Source organism: Pygocentrus nattereri, chromosome 26 (genome assembly GCF_015220715.1).
Source record: "Pygocentrus nattereri isolate fPygNat1 chromosome 26, fPygNat1.pri, whole genome shotgun sequence".
Lineage (NCBI taxonomy): Eukaryota > Metazoa > Chordata > Actinopteri > Characiformes > Serrasalmidae > Pygocentrus > Pygocentrus nattereri.
The window spans coordinates 12,278,848-12,296,855 of NC_051236.1; the positions used below are offsets into that span (position 1 = coordinate 12,278,848).

At 38.9% G+C, this 18,008-nt stretch overlaps 1 protein-coding gene across 2 annotated transcripts in view; it reads right to left on the reverse strand.

Annotated features, from left to right (window-relative positions):
- ca16b (carbonic anhydrase XVI b) overlaps nt 1-16,188 on the reverse strand; it is a 122,632-nt gene extending 106,444 nt beyond the window's left edge. Inside the window, exon 1 of one of the 2 annotated variants that reach the window (XM_037534940.1) lies at nt 15,578-16,188. In XM_037534940.1, the coding sequence (XP_037390837.1) occupies nt 15,578-15,665 (88 nt within the window). In that variant the 5' untranslated portion in view covers nt 15,666-16,188. The remainder of the gene's footprint in view (nt 1-15,577) is intronic. The other variant, XM_037534939.1, reaches the window with a different exon arrangement.
- Nucleotides 16,189-18,008: the final 1,820 nt, after the last annotated feature.

Sequence of the window (18,008 nt, forward strand, 5' to 3'; positions counted from 1 at the left end):
TGTGACTGTTCAGATATGCTCAGAAGAATGTAGGGAACTCCAGAGAGGCATAACCGTCTAAGCATTGGCCTTTCTGTCAGGATATGAGCAGTTCAATCCCCCAGCTGCCATAGCCATCCGTTGCTGAGAGTCCAAGACAGCATAATTGGCTTCACTCTCTCTGAATGGGTCAGTTTTCTGTCTCCCCTCACCACTGAGTGAGTGTCTCAGCTACATTGTGAGCATCTAAGCTACTAAAATTGACAAATCGGCAGTTAATGTTCTCTTCCCAGCAGTCTAAGCTCCTCAAATGATGTTGTGTTAGTAGCATTTTGAAAAGATGCTATGACTTTGAGGAAGTATTAACTTTAATGTACGGTATATTCAGGGCTTGATTTAAGGGGGTATGTGAGGAAATGCCATTTCCCTGTTAAAAAAAAGTCAAAAAGCATGTCCTTGTAAAATAACCATTCCCCTTTTAATCTCATTTGGAGTAATGTAATATCATTTAAGATCTCTTTTGACAATATCTGCTTTACATTCATATTTAAGATTTAAAAACTACAGTACTGCTTCAGGTAAAACAAAAATTTGGTTAGAGCAAGGAAAATAGGTCTTTACAGAATTACACACTTTTGCTTTTCACTGGTTATGCTGTGGGGTATTTGTGCGCGCTCACCTACCATCAGGTTTCCCAGGTTTGTGTTTTTTGCCAGTGTGAAAAATGCTGTTGTGGGGGAGAATTATACTGTTTCAGCTTTGCATGGGTGGCTTTTATTCAAACCTTTGGGCAGGAGATGTTTGTGGGACCTGGCAACCCTGTCCTCTGTAGAGAATGCAAAAAAATACAACAAGAGCTGATGATTGTTTAAAAAGAAAAACAGTCATGAAACCCAGCAATAACCATTAAGAGATTAAGATAATAACTGAAAATCGCACTTTATAATATTTGGGGATTGTCATTAACATTTAGTTTAATAAAATACTGCAGTGTTGCTAAAGCTACAGAGATATCTTAGCATAATGGATTCTAACCCTAGATATTTTACACGTTGTCATTGGTAATTACTGCAGACAGTATTGTTAGACAGAATTAAATGCAGATTGCAGAGCTAGTATGTCTGGAAATGATCAATGATGAATAAATGATCTAGCATTTCATATAGTGAGCAACACTGAGTGGCTCATGTCTTACACTTTTCTTGAGGATGGAAGGAACTGCTTAAGATAGCTGTGCATTTTGCAAGAGAAAGAGGTTCTGGTTTGTTAATACAGAATATAGACTATACTGCCAAAAGTATTCGGCCATTTGCCTTTTCATGCATATGAACTTGAGTTACTTCCCATTCTTAATCCATAGGGTTTAATATGATGTCAGCCCACCCTTTGCAGCTATAACAGCTTCAACTCTTCTTGGAAGGCTTTCCACAAGGTTTAGGAGTGTGTCTATGGGAATTTTTGACCATTCTTTGAAGAAGCACATTTGTGAGGTCAGACACTGATGTTAGACCAGAAGGTCTGGCTCACAGTCTCCGCTCTAATTCACCCCAAAGGTGTTCTATCTGGTTGAGGTCAGGACTCTGTTCCTTTACTGAGGCCAGTAAAGTTCCTCCACACCAAACTCACTGATACATGTCTTTATGGACCTTGCCTTGTGCACTGGTGCGCAGTCATGTTGGAAGAGGAAGGAGCCATCCACAAACTGTTCCCACAAATTTGGGAGCATAAAATTGTCCAAAATCTCCACGAATCTGCTGATCCCGCTCTATCATTTTATGTGGCCTACCATTTTGTGACTGAGTTGCTGTTGTTCCCAATTGCTTCCATTTTGTTATAATACCACTGAAGGTTGACTGTGAAATATTTAGTAGGAGGCATCCTATCACAGTACCACACTGGAATTCAGTGAGCTCCTGAGAGCGACCCATTCTTTCACAAATGTTTGTAGAAGCAGTCTGCAGGCCTAGGTGCTTGGTTTTATACACCTGTGACCATGGAAGTGATTGGAACACCTGAACCCAATGATCTGGGTGGGTGAGTGAATACTTTTGGCCATATAGTGTATTTTTTGCGATATAAAGAAATACCTAACAGGTTTTTAAAAATATTTCGAGGATTGAGGCAAGGCTGCAACCTTTCTCTCATGCTTTTTAACACTGCAGTTAACCACTGACAGCCAAGATCAGACAGTCTACTGAAATTGTTGGCATTGGGAGAAAAAAACAAACACCATGAAGATTTTGCCATTCGCTGATGGGTCAATAATTCAATAAGCAAATAATAAGCAAACCAGTTTAGTCTTTACCAAGTTTGTTTGACATTATTAATGATTTGGTGATTGAATGAAAACAATGATTTTCAAAATCATAGAAAAAATGTATCCAAATTATATATGAAAATTAGAGATTGTCATAGTCATTTTTAAAACATCACAGAGGAAACTTAGAAATCTATGGAATACTGAAACTAATGAATCTTTACATGAAAAATACTGGAATAACATAACATTTTCTTCTCCCAATATGAAGCTATGATCTATTCAAATGAACATGCTACACAGAATACACTATACTCCTCAGGAATTAAATGCATATGAACTTGATGTTTCAAATCTATGCTGGAGATGTAAGTAAGAAGAAGGGTCACTTATCCATTTGTTATGGTTCTGCCCATGTAACATTTTTCTGGAGAAGAATCACTGAACATCTGTCTAAGATCACTAATGTTAATATACCACATCTTCAAGACCAATGATTTTAGGTGACACCTATGTATGTACACTCAGCAAAGTATTACCTAAAATGATTTTATCCTCTGCACTTGTAGCCAAGAAAACAACTTTACTTCCATGGAAAGAGCCACAACCACTTTCTTTACTTGCATGGATTCGAGTGTCCTATTCTTTTAACCCTGTAAATTCTTTTAAACTGTAAATTACACTGTGAAATGTGGATCAAGGCTGTAGAGTATTTACATTCAATTGACCCATAGCTTTGTAACACTTTCTAATACTTCTGTATTGATTGGTTTATTTCTTATTGTTATAATTATTATTACTTTTTAAATAATTCTGGAAGCAGTTTATGCTTATTCTCCTAGATGTGCCATCATAAATGTGCCTGTTTGTTTGCTGAGATGGAATATGCTACTCTCCTGTACATACCAGTTACTGTGAAAAAAACTAAATCTTAAAGAAAGAAACAACATATAGCAGGCTAATCACAATATGAGATGACATATCTGAACCCAATGAGAACATTTAAATGAACTATTTTAATTAGTTTAATTAATTTTTTCTATTGATCCATTCTTCATAAAATGTTCTCACAATGTAAAGAGCAGCTGCCATTTTCAAGTAGTCTAAAAAAAGTTTTAAGGGTGTCTTACGATAGCAATAGTACGTGTCTGTAAGGCACCTTCTTATGAAGTGCACTGTAGAAAGATCTTATCAATAGTATTAAAGCCAAAGGCAAAGAACAAGGTGTATCCCTCTCATTATAAGCCAGCAGAATGGAGTCAAAGCAAGGAGGCCCACATTGTGTGCATAAACCACCAACATCCTGGCTTTATCCTGTATTTATGGAACTAGTGATGGCCTATTGTCTCATTGTTTGGTAAGGAGTCTGGCCTATTTTAAACGACAATACAGTAGGACTTCCTGCGAGAGAAAGTCATTAGCGAATGAGGCACCACATAAGCCACCATTCAAACTCTTCCTGCTTTATATGGCTTGGCTGGTTTTTCATGTGATCAGTTATGGGTGGAATTGTTACAGTGAAGTAAATCACACAAGAAGAAATACCAGCACAGCTATTGAGAGTAACATCTGGCCGGTGTGTGAAATGATAACCTGGCAATTAAGGTCCCTATGGGAGGCTCTTGTATCTAAAGCCGCCAAGGCTATAGTTCTAAACATTAAATGGCTAAATGGTCCACTGCCTGAGTCTATCAAGGGCTTAGGTAAATCCATTAGCAAGATTAATCATATATTATAGGTTTGAGGAAAGGGCAAACACATTTTCCCCTTTAATTACCAAGCAATTGAGCAAGTGCATAACAGCCTTTGAAAGAGCAAATATAATCACTGAAGCACAAAGTGTTCTATTGAACGACTTCCAACGAAAATTCTAATCTGAAAAAGTGTGTGTACAATCGTTTTTGAGGATAGACGGGATTAGCATTAACACTATCAATTCCCGACCTCTGAGCAATTTTTCTTGTTATAGCTATTTCCAAAATGAAATAGTTTTAAGATTTGACCTTGTGGTTTCCAGGGAAACAATACATAACACGCTCTATCATGCGGCAGTGTATACTGGGTGTGTTCAAGCACAGTGCTTGCCCATTACTGGGACTGGCTGAGCATCATTCACTGCTCCATAATATAAATAACTGTAATAAGAGAAATGGTCATATAATTCTTCATTTAGTATTTATGATGCTGCACTAGCAACAATGAAGTGATTATTCTTTATTCAAAGCTCTTGCTGCAATCCAATACATTAGCTTTTATATTATATCAGATAAAGCAGACCTTAGAATTATTTTTCTACAGGTTCTTTTTATACTGATTGGGTGCCCAGCAGGCTAGCCAACAGTGAATGAAATAACACATTTATTCGAAAGCTTTAATTATAGTGTGCCAAAGTGCAGCCTCCAAATAGTTATTTTCTATGATTAACAAAGACTTTACAGCCTGCAGCTCTACCTGTTCAAAGAAGCAGACAACGAGATTCGATAAGCAGATCAGTCAACAAGTGTTTTACATCTGTCTTGTTGAAATATTCAAGCCTGTCTTCAGCAGAATACATGAATATGAAACAGTTTTATAGCTGAGGTCCTATTTAAAACAAATGACTATTGTGAGTAGGAGAGAGAAGGGGAGAGTAAGAGAAGGAGGGAGAGAGAGAGATAGATAGAGAGAGATTAGTAAACCACTCAACAGAACTGATAATAACAGCACTAGGTTAACACGATCTCTTCTTGTGTGTTGATCTGCATTACTAGTGTCTATATATACACAGTACCGTCTGCCATAGGCTCTGTATGGCTGTGAGGAGCTTAGGGGGCGTGGCTCTTGGAGAGGTGAGTGGGCTTTGTAATGTAACAAGTCATCAGTAGTGTCTATACTTCTCATATGTTGTGTCCTCCCACTTTACCCCTTCCATGTGTTTCGTGTTGGGGGAGCACTAGCTGGGGCATTTCCTGCTACTTGCTGAAGTGCATGGTCGAAACAAAAGAGCATTTGCCAGTATGAGTAATGTTTTCCACGTGTTTTTCTAAACTTTATACCAACATGATCTAAACGATGCTCCATAGATATAAATAAATGCATAACAAATATTACATACATACATAGCAAAACAAAATCCAAACTACAACAGGCAACCTTGAGACTACACAAGACTACAGTACCTTTATACAGGAAAAACAAAACTGAACAAGTATTACATTGCAGAAATAGCTAGGACATGATATGACAAAATACTATTATTGAGAAAACTTTGCTATACATTGCAAAAGCAGTATGCCTTGCAATACATTAAAAAAAGCCTTTTATGCATTATTGGAATGCAAATGTTTGAAATTTTAAGAAAAATATTTTAACCAAAACAATTTACACTGTAAAAGTGGAACAGGGCAGAAGATGGTTTGAAATGTTTGAGATTTGAATTGTTTCAAGTTATTGCTTTTTCAGCTAACATTAAATTTTGCTTTACATTGTTTCATTCAAAATATTTTTTACCAAAATGAAAACAGGTAAATGGCTGTTTTTTAGGTTGAGCTGGTAAGCCAGTTTTCAAAGTACACTCTTGCTGGATTTAATAAATACCGTGATTCATCAAAACATCAACAAACACACATTTGGAACTATAATTTTCCGGAATGCTTAGACAGGACACAGTAAAATACACTGTGCAGCCTCCTGTGATATCAGTATTACAAAGGCCAACAAGCAATTTATTAAATAATTATACACTGTATAGTCCTAGGAAAACCTCATAGATAGATAGATGTATGGATGGACATACAGACAGACAGACAAACAGATCACAGTAAAACGTGGAAAAAGGCAGAAGTGTTTTTTTAGGACTGAACAGATGTAAAATATTTATTTTTATTTTCTAAATAAAAATCTTTGTGTGCATCATTTCAACTGAAGCATATATTTCAGTTGAATAAAATCAGTTACAAATTCTTGTTACTCCATGAACTGATGGAGCATTTTTACAGTGATTTAACAAAGTCAAACATATCTATAAATTACAGCAATATTAAAATTCACTTCAGAGTGGTAGCTTAGTGTAAAGTCTGTAACTGATAAAGTGATCAACTCTCAAATGTTCACAAACATTGACTGGTGGACTCACCTGCACAGACAGCCCTAATGAGCAGTGCTACTGCACAGCACCGTCAGAAGTGCTGCACCTCTGACGCTTCAGCTTTTCTAATGGTTCACTTTCAGTAAGCAGGTCTCCTTACTTTTTCACACCCAAGTAATGACTGTCCTAGTAATCCTTGTAAAGCACCACAGCAGGCGAAGGTGCACCCATTATTATTACCCATTAAAATCTGTCTTTTGAAATTAGTAATTATGTTCCAAACCCATTTTTATGATCTGACACCTTGGGACCTAGCCCAGTCTCAGACTCTTTTTTTGGTGACTGTCCTCAGGTGAATGTTCAATTTAATATCCTGATTTATTTAATGACAAACTCATTAAAATTTATTTAATGAATTACAATCTCTCTAATATCAGGTACAATGTAGTAGCAGTTCATTCCCTAAAATATTTTAAAAGGTTATGATTCAGAGTTGCTTTTCATTTGTGCGAATAAATGTCTTTATCACCTTTGCCTTCATTACAGTTTTCATTCTCTTCAAGAGACATGCTTTCAGGGATATTTTTCCATACCGCCAAAGTTTAGTTTTAGAAGTTGGTTGCATTTTTTGCTTCACAATCCAAGTAATCCCAAACACATTCAGTGATGGTGAGGTGTGGGCTCTTTGCAGACCAGTCCATTGTTCTGAAAACACCAGCAGCTTTGTTTGATTTGCAAATTTCCAAATTTTGCAAATTGTCAGATTTTTTGTTAGTTTTTTATTTAATTTTTAAGTATTGGCTTCACAGCCACATATCCTTCCAGACTTGCAGTGTTCAGTTGTCAGTTGGAAGGATGGACCAAAACACTTTTGGATTTTTTCAGATCTGAAGCGAGAGTGGAGCTTGATTTTCTCCTCTCTCTCAAAGATGGACGCTTTAAGTACTGTTTATCTGATCAGTTTTGGTGGTCTAATAGGTCTTCCATGGTCGTTAGGAATCTTCCATGGTCATTGAATCTTTTAATAATTTTTCATTTCAATTTAGGATTTCATTTATTTTTCTTTGACCTTCCCCTTCTTCAAGCTAGAGGATTATCTAATGTTGGATCCCCTCAGAAATATCTCCTAGAAAATGAATATCTTGTACTTAATGGCAGACTGGATGTCAGAAATGAAGGATGTCTAACTTTTGTGTTATAATCACAACAGTGCATATTATGTATTTAGCACACTGAGAAGCCAGAGTGGATGCACTTGAGGGGTTAATTTTGTTCATCTCTGACTTATTGATTATTCAGACAAACTGTAATCAAACTGTAATTTGTAAGTGAGATGAAAGACTTGAGTCATTTAAGACTCAAATTAGTTAAATTAGCTGAGTAAGGCATTAATCTGTTAAGCAGACTCCACTGCAGGCAGCCAAAACACATCACCCCTCTATAAATTCTAACCCTTTAAAAAAAAAAAAAAAAAAAAAAAAAAAAAAAAACCCTGCAAAAAGCCAGGCTAAAGTGAGCCAGTGACATGTGTAAAAGTCACACCCGTCTTGAGGATATGAAATATGGATCTGGATCACTGCATTCCATTACTTTTAATGCTTCCTTCCTATTGATTTTTCACTCTCTGCTTTCAATTAAACGATTTACAGGCTCTTTGTATGCGGGTCAGGGTATGGAAGACAGACAGATTAGAAAAGGAGAGAGGCAGAAAGGATTCCTTTCTGATTTCATTACATAGACGACCATTCAATCACACAGCAGAGGAGTCCTCATTAGGGCCAAGTGAGAGTGCTGCTGGGAGAGTGAAGGGCAAGGTAAAGCATTAAAAACCTCACGTTTTTTGACAAGAGGCCCTTGATGGATTCTGGTGTCAAGCTGAAGCTTCCTGCAGAGCACTAGGCCTGTTTGACAGAGGGGTAGAGAGTGGAGCTGTACAGGGCACTGGGACACACTCATGAGAACAAGAGCAGCCCAGGCAATGTTACTGGCACACTGTTTACTAACAAACAGACAACTAACAACAAATACAAACTAGGCCTGTGTTGGTAACAGATTATAGACAAAATAAAAATAATACCAACACTTTTTATTCCAGTAAAATTTGCGCTTGTAGTTTATGGTCACTGCAATTAATGTAGTAAGAAAGAACAGAATAGCGAATATCACACAAATCTTTTTGAATGGCTTTTTTACAACCCATTACAACATTTTAACAGCACTGTTTCCATAAAAAAGTTGGGACGCTGTGCAAAATGTAAATAAAAACAGAATGCGATGATGGGGAAATCATTTAAATACTATTTTTAATTGAAAGTAGTATAGAGTAGTATAAAGACAACATATTAAATGTAAAAACTGAGAAATTCTATTTTGATTTCATTTAAACAATCATGAATCATTGAAATCATGGACACTACATACTCCAGGCTAAAATTATGTAACGTTTACATGATTTGACATCACTGCATTCTCTTTTTATTTACATTTTGCACAGTGTCCCAACTTTTTTGGAATGGGGTTGTAGCTTAGTCTGACACCTTCTTATCTAGAGCCATTTCACCTGTGGCCATTTGAAATGTCTTGTTTTGCCTGATGAACGAGAGCTGAGACATGATTTTACTCATGCTTTCCTGATAACTTTAGTTGTTTTCTCTGATGTCTGAAAACTGATGTTGATGTGGTGATTAGTGTTTTATACCCTCAGGTGCCTCCGGATGTCTCCTTACCAAAACCTATACTAAACCTAAACAAGGAAACAAGCAACTGATTGTCCTGTCTATTATCCATGGAACTAACTAGAAGTCAAACTTTCTGGGCACTATAATCCAGATATAGAACAATGGGAAGTGCATGAGTTTTTGCATTGCATAAGTGTGTTCTCCTCCCTCAGTTCTCAACTTCATTTTGAGAGAAAATTGTAAAACACAGTCTGACTCTCTAGAGTCCCTAGACCAAATACCCGAAACCCCATGAGCCAAGGATGAACTTGATATGAGATGTATGAATTGGATTGCTCCCAGCCAAAGTGGTACTAAAGTTAACTTACAGGCCTTTAAAATCACAATATGTCCTCGTGATGCCAAAAACAACTTGAAGGAAATCAATTTTTCTCTAGTGGATAGAGGGGTGGTCCGTCCCTATTCGTATTAACCACTAAATTCACCAATTCTGTACATTTTGCAAAAACAATGGTATGTACTGCTTTGGGGTAGGACTTGCCACTGGTAAATGATACAGTCCTCCCAGCAGCACCAATAGTCCCAAATCCTTCTACTATTTTGATAGAAATTTCTCCCGATGCATCATGGTTCACTGTAATCGATTTGGCCAGTATTTTTTTGGCATTCCGGTAGCTTCAGAAAGTCAATTGTAGTTTACTTTTTTAATTTCAGGAAAGCATTACACTTGGAAAGCACTTCCCCAAGGCTTCAAGGCTATCCTGAATATCCTAATATTTTTTTCCATCACAGCTTCATCACAATTTGGAGTTATTCAAGTTCTGAGTGGGCAGCTCTTTGATTCAATACATCTATGTCATCATGCTAGCTAGCAAAGATAAAGCTTCATGTAAAAGAAACAATTGCATTGTTACAGTTTCTTGCTGATGTAAGTGTTCTAAACACAAACTGCAGCTTGTCCAACAATCTGTCAAATACTTAGGTCATTTAATTTCCTGTCCGGGCTGTGGAAAAGGATTAAATCTATTCTGTTTATACCCAAAAAATAGGTCATGTTATATTTCCTGTGATATATTCAATGTTGGCTCCTTATTTTTGTTGAGATCTCACAACCACTATATGATTTGGCCTTCAGATCTCAGATCTTGCTATGCACGAGTTTCTAGTCCATGTTTCTTATTGTAATAAAATGATCACATCTGCTTGTGTGATGCATTTGTCTAATGCTCATCTGCTCACATGCAGAATATTTTACTCTCACTCCAGAATGTGACAATACATAGATGCAACACACCTAATCCAGCTATTGCTGCAGAGTGAGGAGGAGGGCACTCGCAAGGACTCTCTCACTCTTTTCGATAAACCTGGACCTCATCTCACCAATGCTGGTAACCCTCACTGACACTCTGGCTTCGTCTTCTACAGCAGTCCACCACCAAAAACAGAAGTGAAACTCTGGCGTACACATCGTTTATGGGACTCTGCCACAGGGACGTGGCTTGACTCCAGTGGGCGTTTTCAGTTTGCAATTAGGCTCACTGGTTTTATCACTTCTGCTTTTTGAAGATAACAGGAAAGGCCTCAACGTTTAAGTGAAAGTTCTTACTTGTATAAACAGTCCTAAATGTCAAAACATGTTTTTCTGTTTGAATGCTGTTGTCCAATCAAGTATCAACTCTTGCCAGCATAGGCATGAGGCAGAAGCCAAAATCATGGACATGTGATTAAAAGGCTTCAATAAACCTCATCTGGGCAAAGGACAATATGGATCATTTGTGGACATTCTTTATTAGCAGAATATCCACAACACTGTGGCGTGAGGACCTCCTAAAACATACCATAGAGGTGGCTTCCTGCGGTACTGGGTACATTCAACTAGTGCAGCTCAACAGTCGCATTTTTAACAATCTCAACCATTTCATCTATGCTACTTGCAATGAATGTGATACTAATGTCTAATATTACTAAGGTTGACCCAAATTATTGAAATACATGATTTTGATTTTGTTCCATTATGTTGGGTTTTTTTTTTTTTTGGTATTCTGTAGCATCATGCATACTCAATCATGTTTCTTAAAACAAGCAAAATTATCTGTCAATATAGTGGGACAACTTCACTTGATAAAATCATTTGACCTCTTATATGGCCAGGGCTTGCTGACAGGCTCAAGTTTTATTACAGACTCCTATAACCTAAGAATAGCTCAACCTGTTTGCATTGAAGGAGTCATTAGCCTTAGCATGTAATATGCCTGTGACTTTAAGGGGTTAAACAAGTACAAACATGTAGAAATAAATGAAACAATCTTTTACTGAGCGCCTTACTTCTATTACTCTGCTGCTGCTGTAATACTGTGAATTTCCCCGCTGTGGGACTAATAAAGGATTATCTTATCTTATTTTATCTTATCTTATCTTATCTTCTAATAAGTTTACAACAATTTCAAGATAAGAAATATTAGATATATCAACTACATTTAAGATAATTTCTGTTATAATTTCAATAATACCATTTTTTGCAGTGCAGCAGGATGAAGATGAGCTAATCGGTTGAGCTGACTGCTGTAATATAGGAACTGCTGCGAGTCTATGTGAATTTTTTAACATTGAAGTAACTCATAACTCGCTGAATTATCAATCACAAATTACTTTACTCTTCGCCTAATGAGGTTATTTCACTTGCAATGGAATTTGAATTTCTACATTAGCAATGGAATATGAACTTGGCTACCAATTCCATAAACCTGCTAAACTGACTTTAAAGAAAGATCTGAAAAGACGTACACTTTAAGCTTAGCTTTTTATGATCACTGCTATCAAGATATGTCTTTTTATTTTTGCACACCTGCCTCTTGGCATTTTATAAAAAGCCGTTTGAGCTAGGTTTGGTATCATTTTTATTATTACCCAACATGTGTAAAGGTTCAGTTATGTTCATGTTTAGGAACTCTGCTGTCTTGCTATGGTTCGCATGAAAGAAATCAATCAGTTAACAGTGTTTTTCAAAGTAGCAGCGAATGAGTTTTTCCATCACTGAGGGGCTGTTACCGCAGTAACTGGGTTAACCCTCACTGGGCACAGGCCTAATACACACACACACACACACACACACACACACACTTACAGACACATATGGTACAAATGAATCACACATAAACCTTTAAAGTATAAATGATCTCCACACCATACACACAGACTCGTACCTCCAGGGTTTTCATTAAATTCTACACACAAAGCACTCCAAAGCGAATAGTGCCGTGAGTGGTTTCTTAGGTAGCATCCCTACTGAAAACCCACACCTAAACAAGCACAGCTCAACAGGCACACATGCCCACAATGGCAACAATATATAACACAAACGGAATTCCAAAACAAACGGAATTATATAATAGGAAATCCCAGCCCTTCCTGAGCCAAATAATTCAGCTCGCCTTCATTTTTGTGTTGCTTTGATGAAACAATAGCAAAAGGCTGAGGTCACGCAGTCCTCCATTGTACTTTAGTGCACAGTAGCCATTTCTGGCCAAACAGTCTCCAGTCTCCTCCAAGCAGCATGAATGTGTTTAAACCTCCCCATAACCTCTACTCCCCAGTCATTATTCCAGCACAGACAATTCATAACCAGGGTTGGCCAGCAGAAATAGCACCTCAGCCACTGCCCTTATGATGCTATTACAGCCCAAACTCATCCTCTGCAGAAACATTACTATTTACGAATCGCGGGAGGTGTCATTGGAAAGGGAATGTGGTGTCACTATGAGCTGCTGTATAATAGAGCCACAACAATTCATTGATTAATCGATGAGTTGTTGACTATTAAATTAATCAGCAACTATTTTGGTAATCGATTAATCAGTTTTAGTAATTTTTTAAGAAAAGTAAGTAAAAATTCAGATTCCTGCTTCTTATATTTGAATATTTTCTGGTTTCTTTACCACTTTGTGAGATCAACCTGAATATATTTGGGGTGTGAATTAAAAAAAGACATTTGAGGCCATTTTCTTGGGCTTTGGAAAACACTGATCGATATTTTTCACCATTTCTTTACATATTATAGAACAAACAACTAATTTATTATTGATAATCGAAATAATAATCAACAGATTAATCAACAATGAAAATAATCATTAGTTGCCGCCCTACTGTATAAATGACATGTTTAAACAAAGTATAATGCAGCAGCGCAGGAAACACATTGTAGAAATTCCATAAACAGCGATCAATCCACTGGACGCAGTTTGCACCACCTCATAAATGATCATTTATAAACCTTAATGTTCCACCGTTTGCTCACATTCTCACTCGGATACAGCTCATTCTTAATATTACATGCTCTATTTCTGTAAGGCTGTTCTTGTAGAAACTGTTGGTATAACTTTGCACTTATAATATTATCTTTGAAAAACAAGCACACGGGTCTGTGGGCTGCAGAATTATGTAAGAAGGTTCATGATCTATCAAACACTGTATACATATCAATGTAAGGGCGCCTCAAACTGTACAGATCCACAGGTGGTGAGGGATGAAGCATGACTGCAGTGTACACTCTGTAAAAATAAAGGTGCCAGGAAGGGGTCATTAGAGAGATGCTACAGAATGAGAATGAGCTGTGAATGAGTTTAAACTTGTATTTTATTGTTTTTCACTGATATAAACTAATGACATTTATCTGGGTTTATGTACCAAAGCAGCCACAATTCATATTCACGTGACCATTTTCCAACCTCTATTTATCCATTCCAATTTACCATGCTGTTTCTGTTACTATGCCTTTAAGACTAATGTATGTAAAAGACCTCTGTTGCTATAGGCTGTCCTGCACCGCACCTCATTTGAAAAGCAGTCAGGACCGAAGCTTTTCTTTTATTATTTTTTTATTATATTAGTGTTAATGAGCAGGGCCAAATTGCTGTACGCTGAATAGGCGGATAAATGTAAATGCATATGTTTTTGTGACATCACAAAAACAATGATCTTAAAACAGGATTTTGCAAGTTGTCATGACGTTATAGACTGGGGAATGAAAGGTATATTTTAAAACTTTAACAATGTATACATACACACTGCTTACACAAATAAACAAAAGAAACAATTCATTGATGTAGGACTTTTTTTTCCTCCAAGCCACAGATAAATAAGTAGAAACTTTATTTCAAAGAGTGTTGCATGAACTTCTGTTCTCCTCAGTGTTCTCACTTTTCAGCCGATCTGACTTTAAAGCTCCTCCATCATTGGAAGACGAACCAGGTTCTGATTCATCAAGTCTCCCGTTTTCAAATAAGTGTATGCTTTTCAAAGCCATCTATCTCCATTCAAAGCCTCTGCATTTTGGCAGGCCACTTTTCCTTCAGACCCAAGGCCTCTATTTCGTTTTGCTCCAGAACCTGTCATTGTGAGTTTAATACAAAAAGGTAACAACGAATACCCATTATTAGGCTCAGTGTGCACCTTATGACAAGGTCTTAAAATACAGTGCTGGACAGAGAATGAGGAGAACCAATGAAAAGCATCTATCAGTGACGAAACCAAGTGCAGCCTAGTGCGTCCTTATATGACAGGGCCTTTCATCCAGAGCATTTATCAACCCTCTAATAAAGCCATCAAGGCCTAATCCCACCATCAGGGCACAACACCATCACTCTACAGCACCTCTCCATCCACAGCCATTAAGGTGAGACTTTGCTTGCGGATTGGAAACCATCTGAGACGAATGCAATCTCCAGCAACTTTGTGGGATAAAGCAAGAGAGCAGGCAGCCAGGCACCGGGGGCTACAGCTAAATGCACAGCACTTTAAGAGGTTGTTTGTGAAGAGGTGTCTTGGCTTCTTTAATGGACTTGTGAGCGGAGCAGAGCAAATTGCACATCGGGACAACCTGTGCGTGCATTAACAAGGGAGGACTCTACCAGCACTGACCTTTCATAGGCTGATCTTACAGCCTTGGGGGCTTTTTGGTTTGGCTTTTGGTTCCTTAAAGAACCTTTCATTGGCTGGCCAGTGAGTTCTACTTCAATATAACCTTCTTCTACAGCCATAAGGCCAAGCCAAGTGTTATATAGGTGTGTAGAGCAGGGAGAGAATGACCACAAAAAACAAGTAATATACTTCAAGGTCAGCAAGAAAGGTTCCCTGTAGGACACAACAGCACAGCAACCCTTATAAAACTGTGTAGTGTCCAGAAAACCTGCCTGTTTTCTTGTGCATGCCAAATGGGAACAGATGTAATATCGCAAGGTAAACCAATCCATCACTAAGTGCTCTAGACAAAATGGTCTTGAGCATCAATAAATAATACAGCCCTGTGTGCAATATGGGCACGGACCTTCTGGCCAGCGACCAAAATCTTAACGTCATTTGAGGGTCAGAGAGACCATCCGAGCCTCAGGGCTCTTCCCAGCAGCTCCGATATGCCTATGGGACACAAAACGCTGCCCACCCTTAGCAGAAATATCAGCGGGCAAGGTCCTTTTCCACTGGTCGAACGACCAGTGCGTCACTGACGGTTGAGGTGACCGTTCAATGCCAGTTTAGGAACTTTTCTATCTCCTGAAAAGTCCTGACCATAGCGTAAAGCATGATGTCTGCAGGCCCACTTACCGGGGTGGCAGCTGACGGACTGGACGAGGAGAGCTGCCAAAGTCAGGCTGAAAACCGTGGGACGGCGCGGTTCCCGTAGGCTCCACATGTCTTAATGCGCATTGATGGCGAAGCGCGAATGGGCGAGTTGAAATGAAGCGTCAGTGAAGACGGAAACAATAAAGCGACAGTGATAATAAAAAACAAAACAAAACACTGACTTCAGCCACGCGCCTCTGAGTTCATCTCACAACACAGGAGCAGTTTAGGGCTGTGAACGAGAAGCGAATAGCCCCGCTCGAGCTCCGCGGGACATACCGGGCAGCCCACTCTTCGCCTTCCTCATGCAGCGCGAGCTTCCTTCGCATTCACGCTCACATTCTCCAAGTTAATTCCGGCCGGGGAGCTCGCCGGGCGCGCGACGGGCTCGAGCTGAGCATTAAAGAGGACGGGTCGGCTGATCTTTCCTATGTAGAGGCAAATCCGAGGGCTTTCGCGGATCGCGCGAGCTCAGTGCCGTTAAGAGCGACGCGCTTCTCCATGCAGGAAGTTGTGTAGAGAAGAGGCGCGCGGGGCTCCGGCAGAGGGATTAGTTTTACAGCAGCGCGAGCGGGCGGGAAGCAGAAGCGCGCGCAGCCCACCCCTCAGGATCCTAGCGCCGAAGGCTGGCCCCCTAATGGCTGTCGAGGCAGCGAGATTGGCTACTGGACGGATTTGCATAACGACTATATTCAGCAGGCAAACGTCTCGCGCGCAGTTTGCATGCCTGCACTCGTTTGTTTGGGCTTTTTCTCCACGCGACAGGCTCCTGAACGGCTCTTGGTGTAGGTGTACGCTGCCAGAAGAGCAGGTACAGTGCAGGTACATTAATACGGAGCCCCGCTGGTGACATCCTGTAGAAATAAAAGTGATGCGCATTAGGATCTCGTTCCCACGCGTTAATAAGGCGTGGCCACAACTTAGTAAGGCGTGGGAATGAGATGATTAAGTCGTGGACGTGACTTAGTAAGGCATGGGAACGAGATTGCGGCTTACTAAGTCATGGCCATGCATTAGGATCTCGTTCCCACGCTTTACTGAGTAGTGGCCACGACTTAATCACTTCATTCCCATGCCTTACTAAGTCGTGGCCACGCATTAGGATCTCGTTCCCACGTTTTACTGAGTCGTGGCCACGACTTAATCATTTCATTCCAATGCCTTACTAAATCGTGGCCACGCATTAGGATCTCGTTCCCATGTCTTTCTGAGTCGTGGCCACGACTTAATCATCATCTCATTCCCACACCTTACTAAGCCGTGGCCACGCATTATTTTACAGCACAGCTCCGTGCATTAATGTTATTAACAATGTAAATGTGCCCTCTAATGCACAACAGTGGTTTAAAGGTCCAGCTGTGTACATTATATACGTTCTTCACAGGAAAGAAGTGCAGTGCTCAAATCTGTGGTTGTTCAAGGGTTCTTTAATAAAGTGGTTCTGTATTGAAACATAAATACTGATTAAAGGGTTCTGTGCATTGTGATAGGGTTCTTCAGATCGATGGAGAATGTGCTGTGGATGGTTCTGCCTTTTTTCAAAAGGGCTCTATATAGCACCAAAAAGGTTCTTCTGTGGTAACAACATCAAGCTTGTAACAATAGAAGAATCCTTTTGGTATTATATAGAACCTTTGTGAAAAGATTTTTTAAAAAATAGAGCCATCTATAGCACATAATCAAGCCTTTAATCAGGCAAAGGGTTCTTTGAGCGTTCTTTGATCATTTAAGTGTGCACACATTTGTACCTTTTCACAAGTGAAAGGTTCATTTTAAAACAGAATGATCAAATATAAAGCCTGGAGGCGAGGCAGTGTGTGTGGAGGCAATTAAGTCTAAAATTGCAATTGCAAAGGAACCAATGTCCTGCAATGTGGAACAATTCTGTTCCCTAACTAAAGGTTCTGAAGACCATGAGTAAAAAGCAAACCTGTGCATTTGTGGCGGTTCCTTAACCTTTAAAAAGGTTCTCTATACTTGCACATCTCAGAAAAAAATGATTCTTTAAACCTATGAAAGCCAAGAAAAGGTTCTTTAGAGGACCAGTAGAGGTTCTTCTATCACTCTCATCCTTTCTTTTTAAGAGTTTAGAGGCTGCAAACATTCACATCTTAAACTGAGCAGTTTAGTCATTTACAGGGTCCTCAATATCTACCTGAAACAGATCTGCTAGTGCTGAAAATGCAGACTGACGTCAGCTTCATTTGCATAATTAATTTGCATAGTTCCTTCAAAATCTTTCACTTTGGTTTGGTGTGAAATGAGTCGTTGTAGGAAAAGTTACGGGCTCTAATTTCTTTACAGTGGTAAATGTAAAAAATGTAAAAAAAACTGTAATGTAAAAAAAATGTAAAAAAACTCCAACAAGCAATGGATTAACAAGACGTTCTAAGCCAAAATATCACAAAAGTAC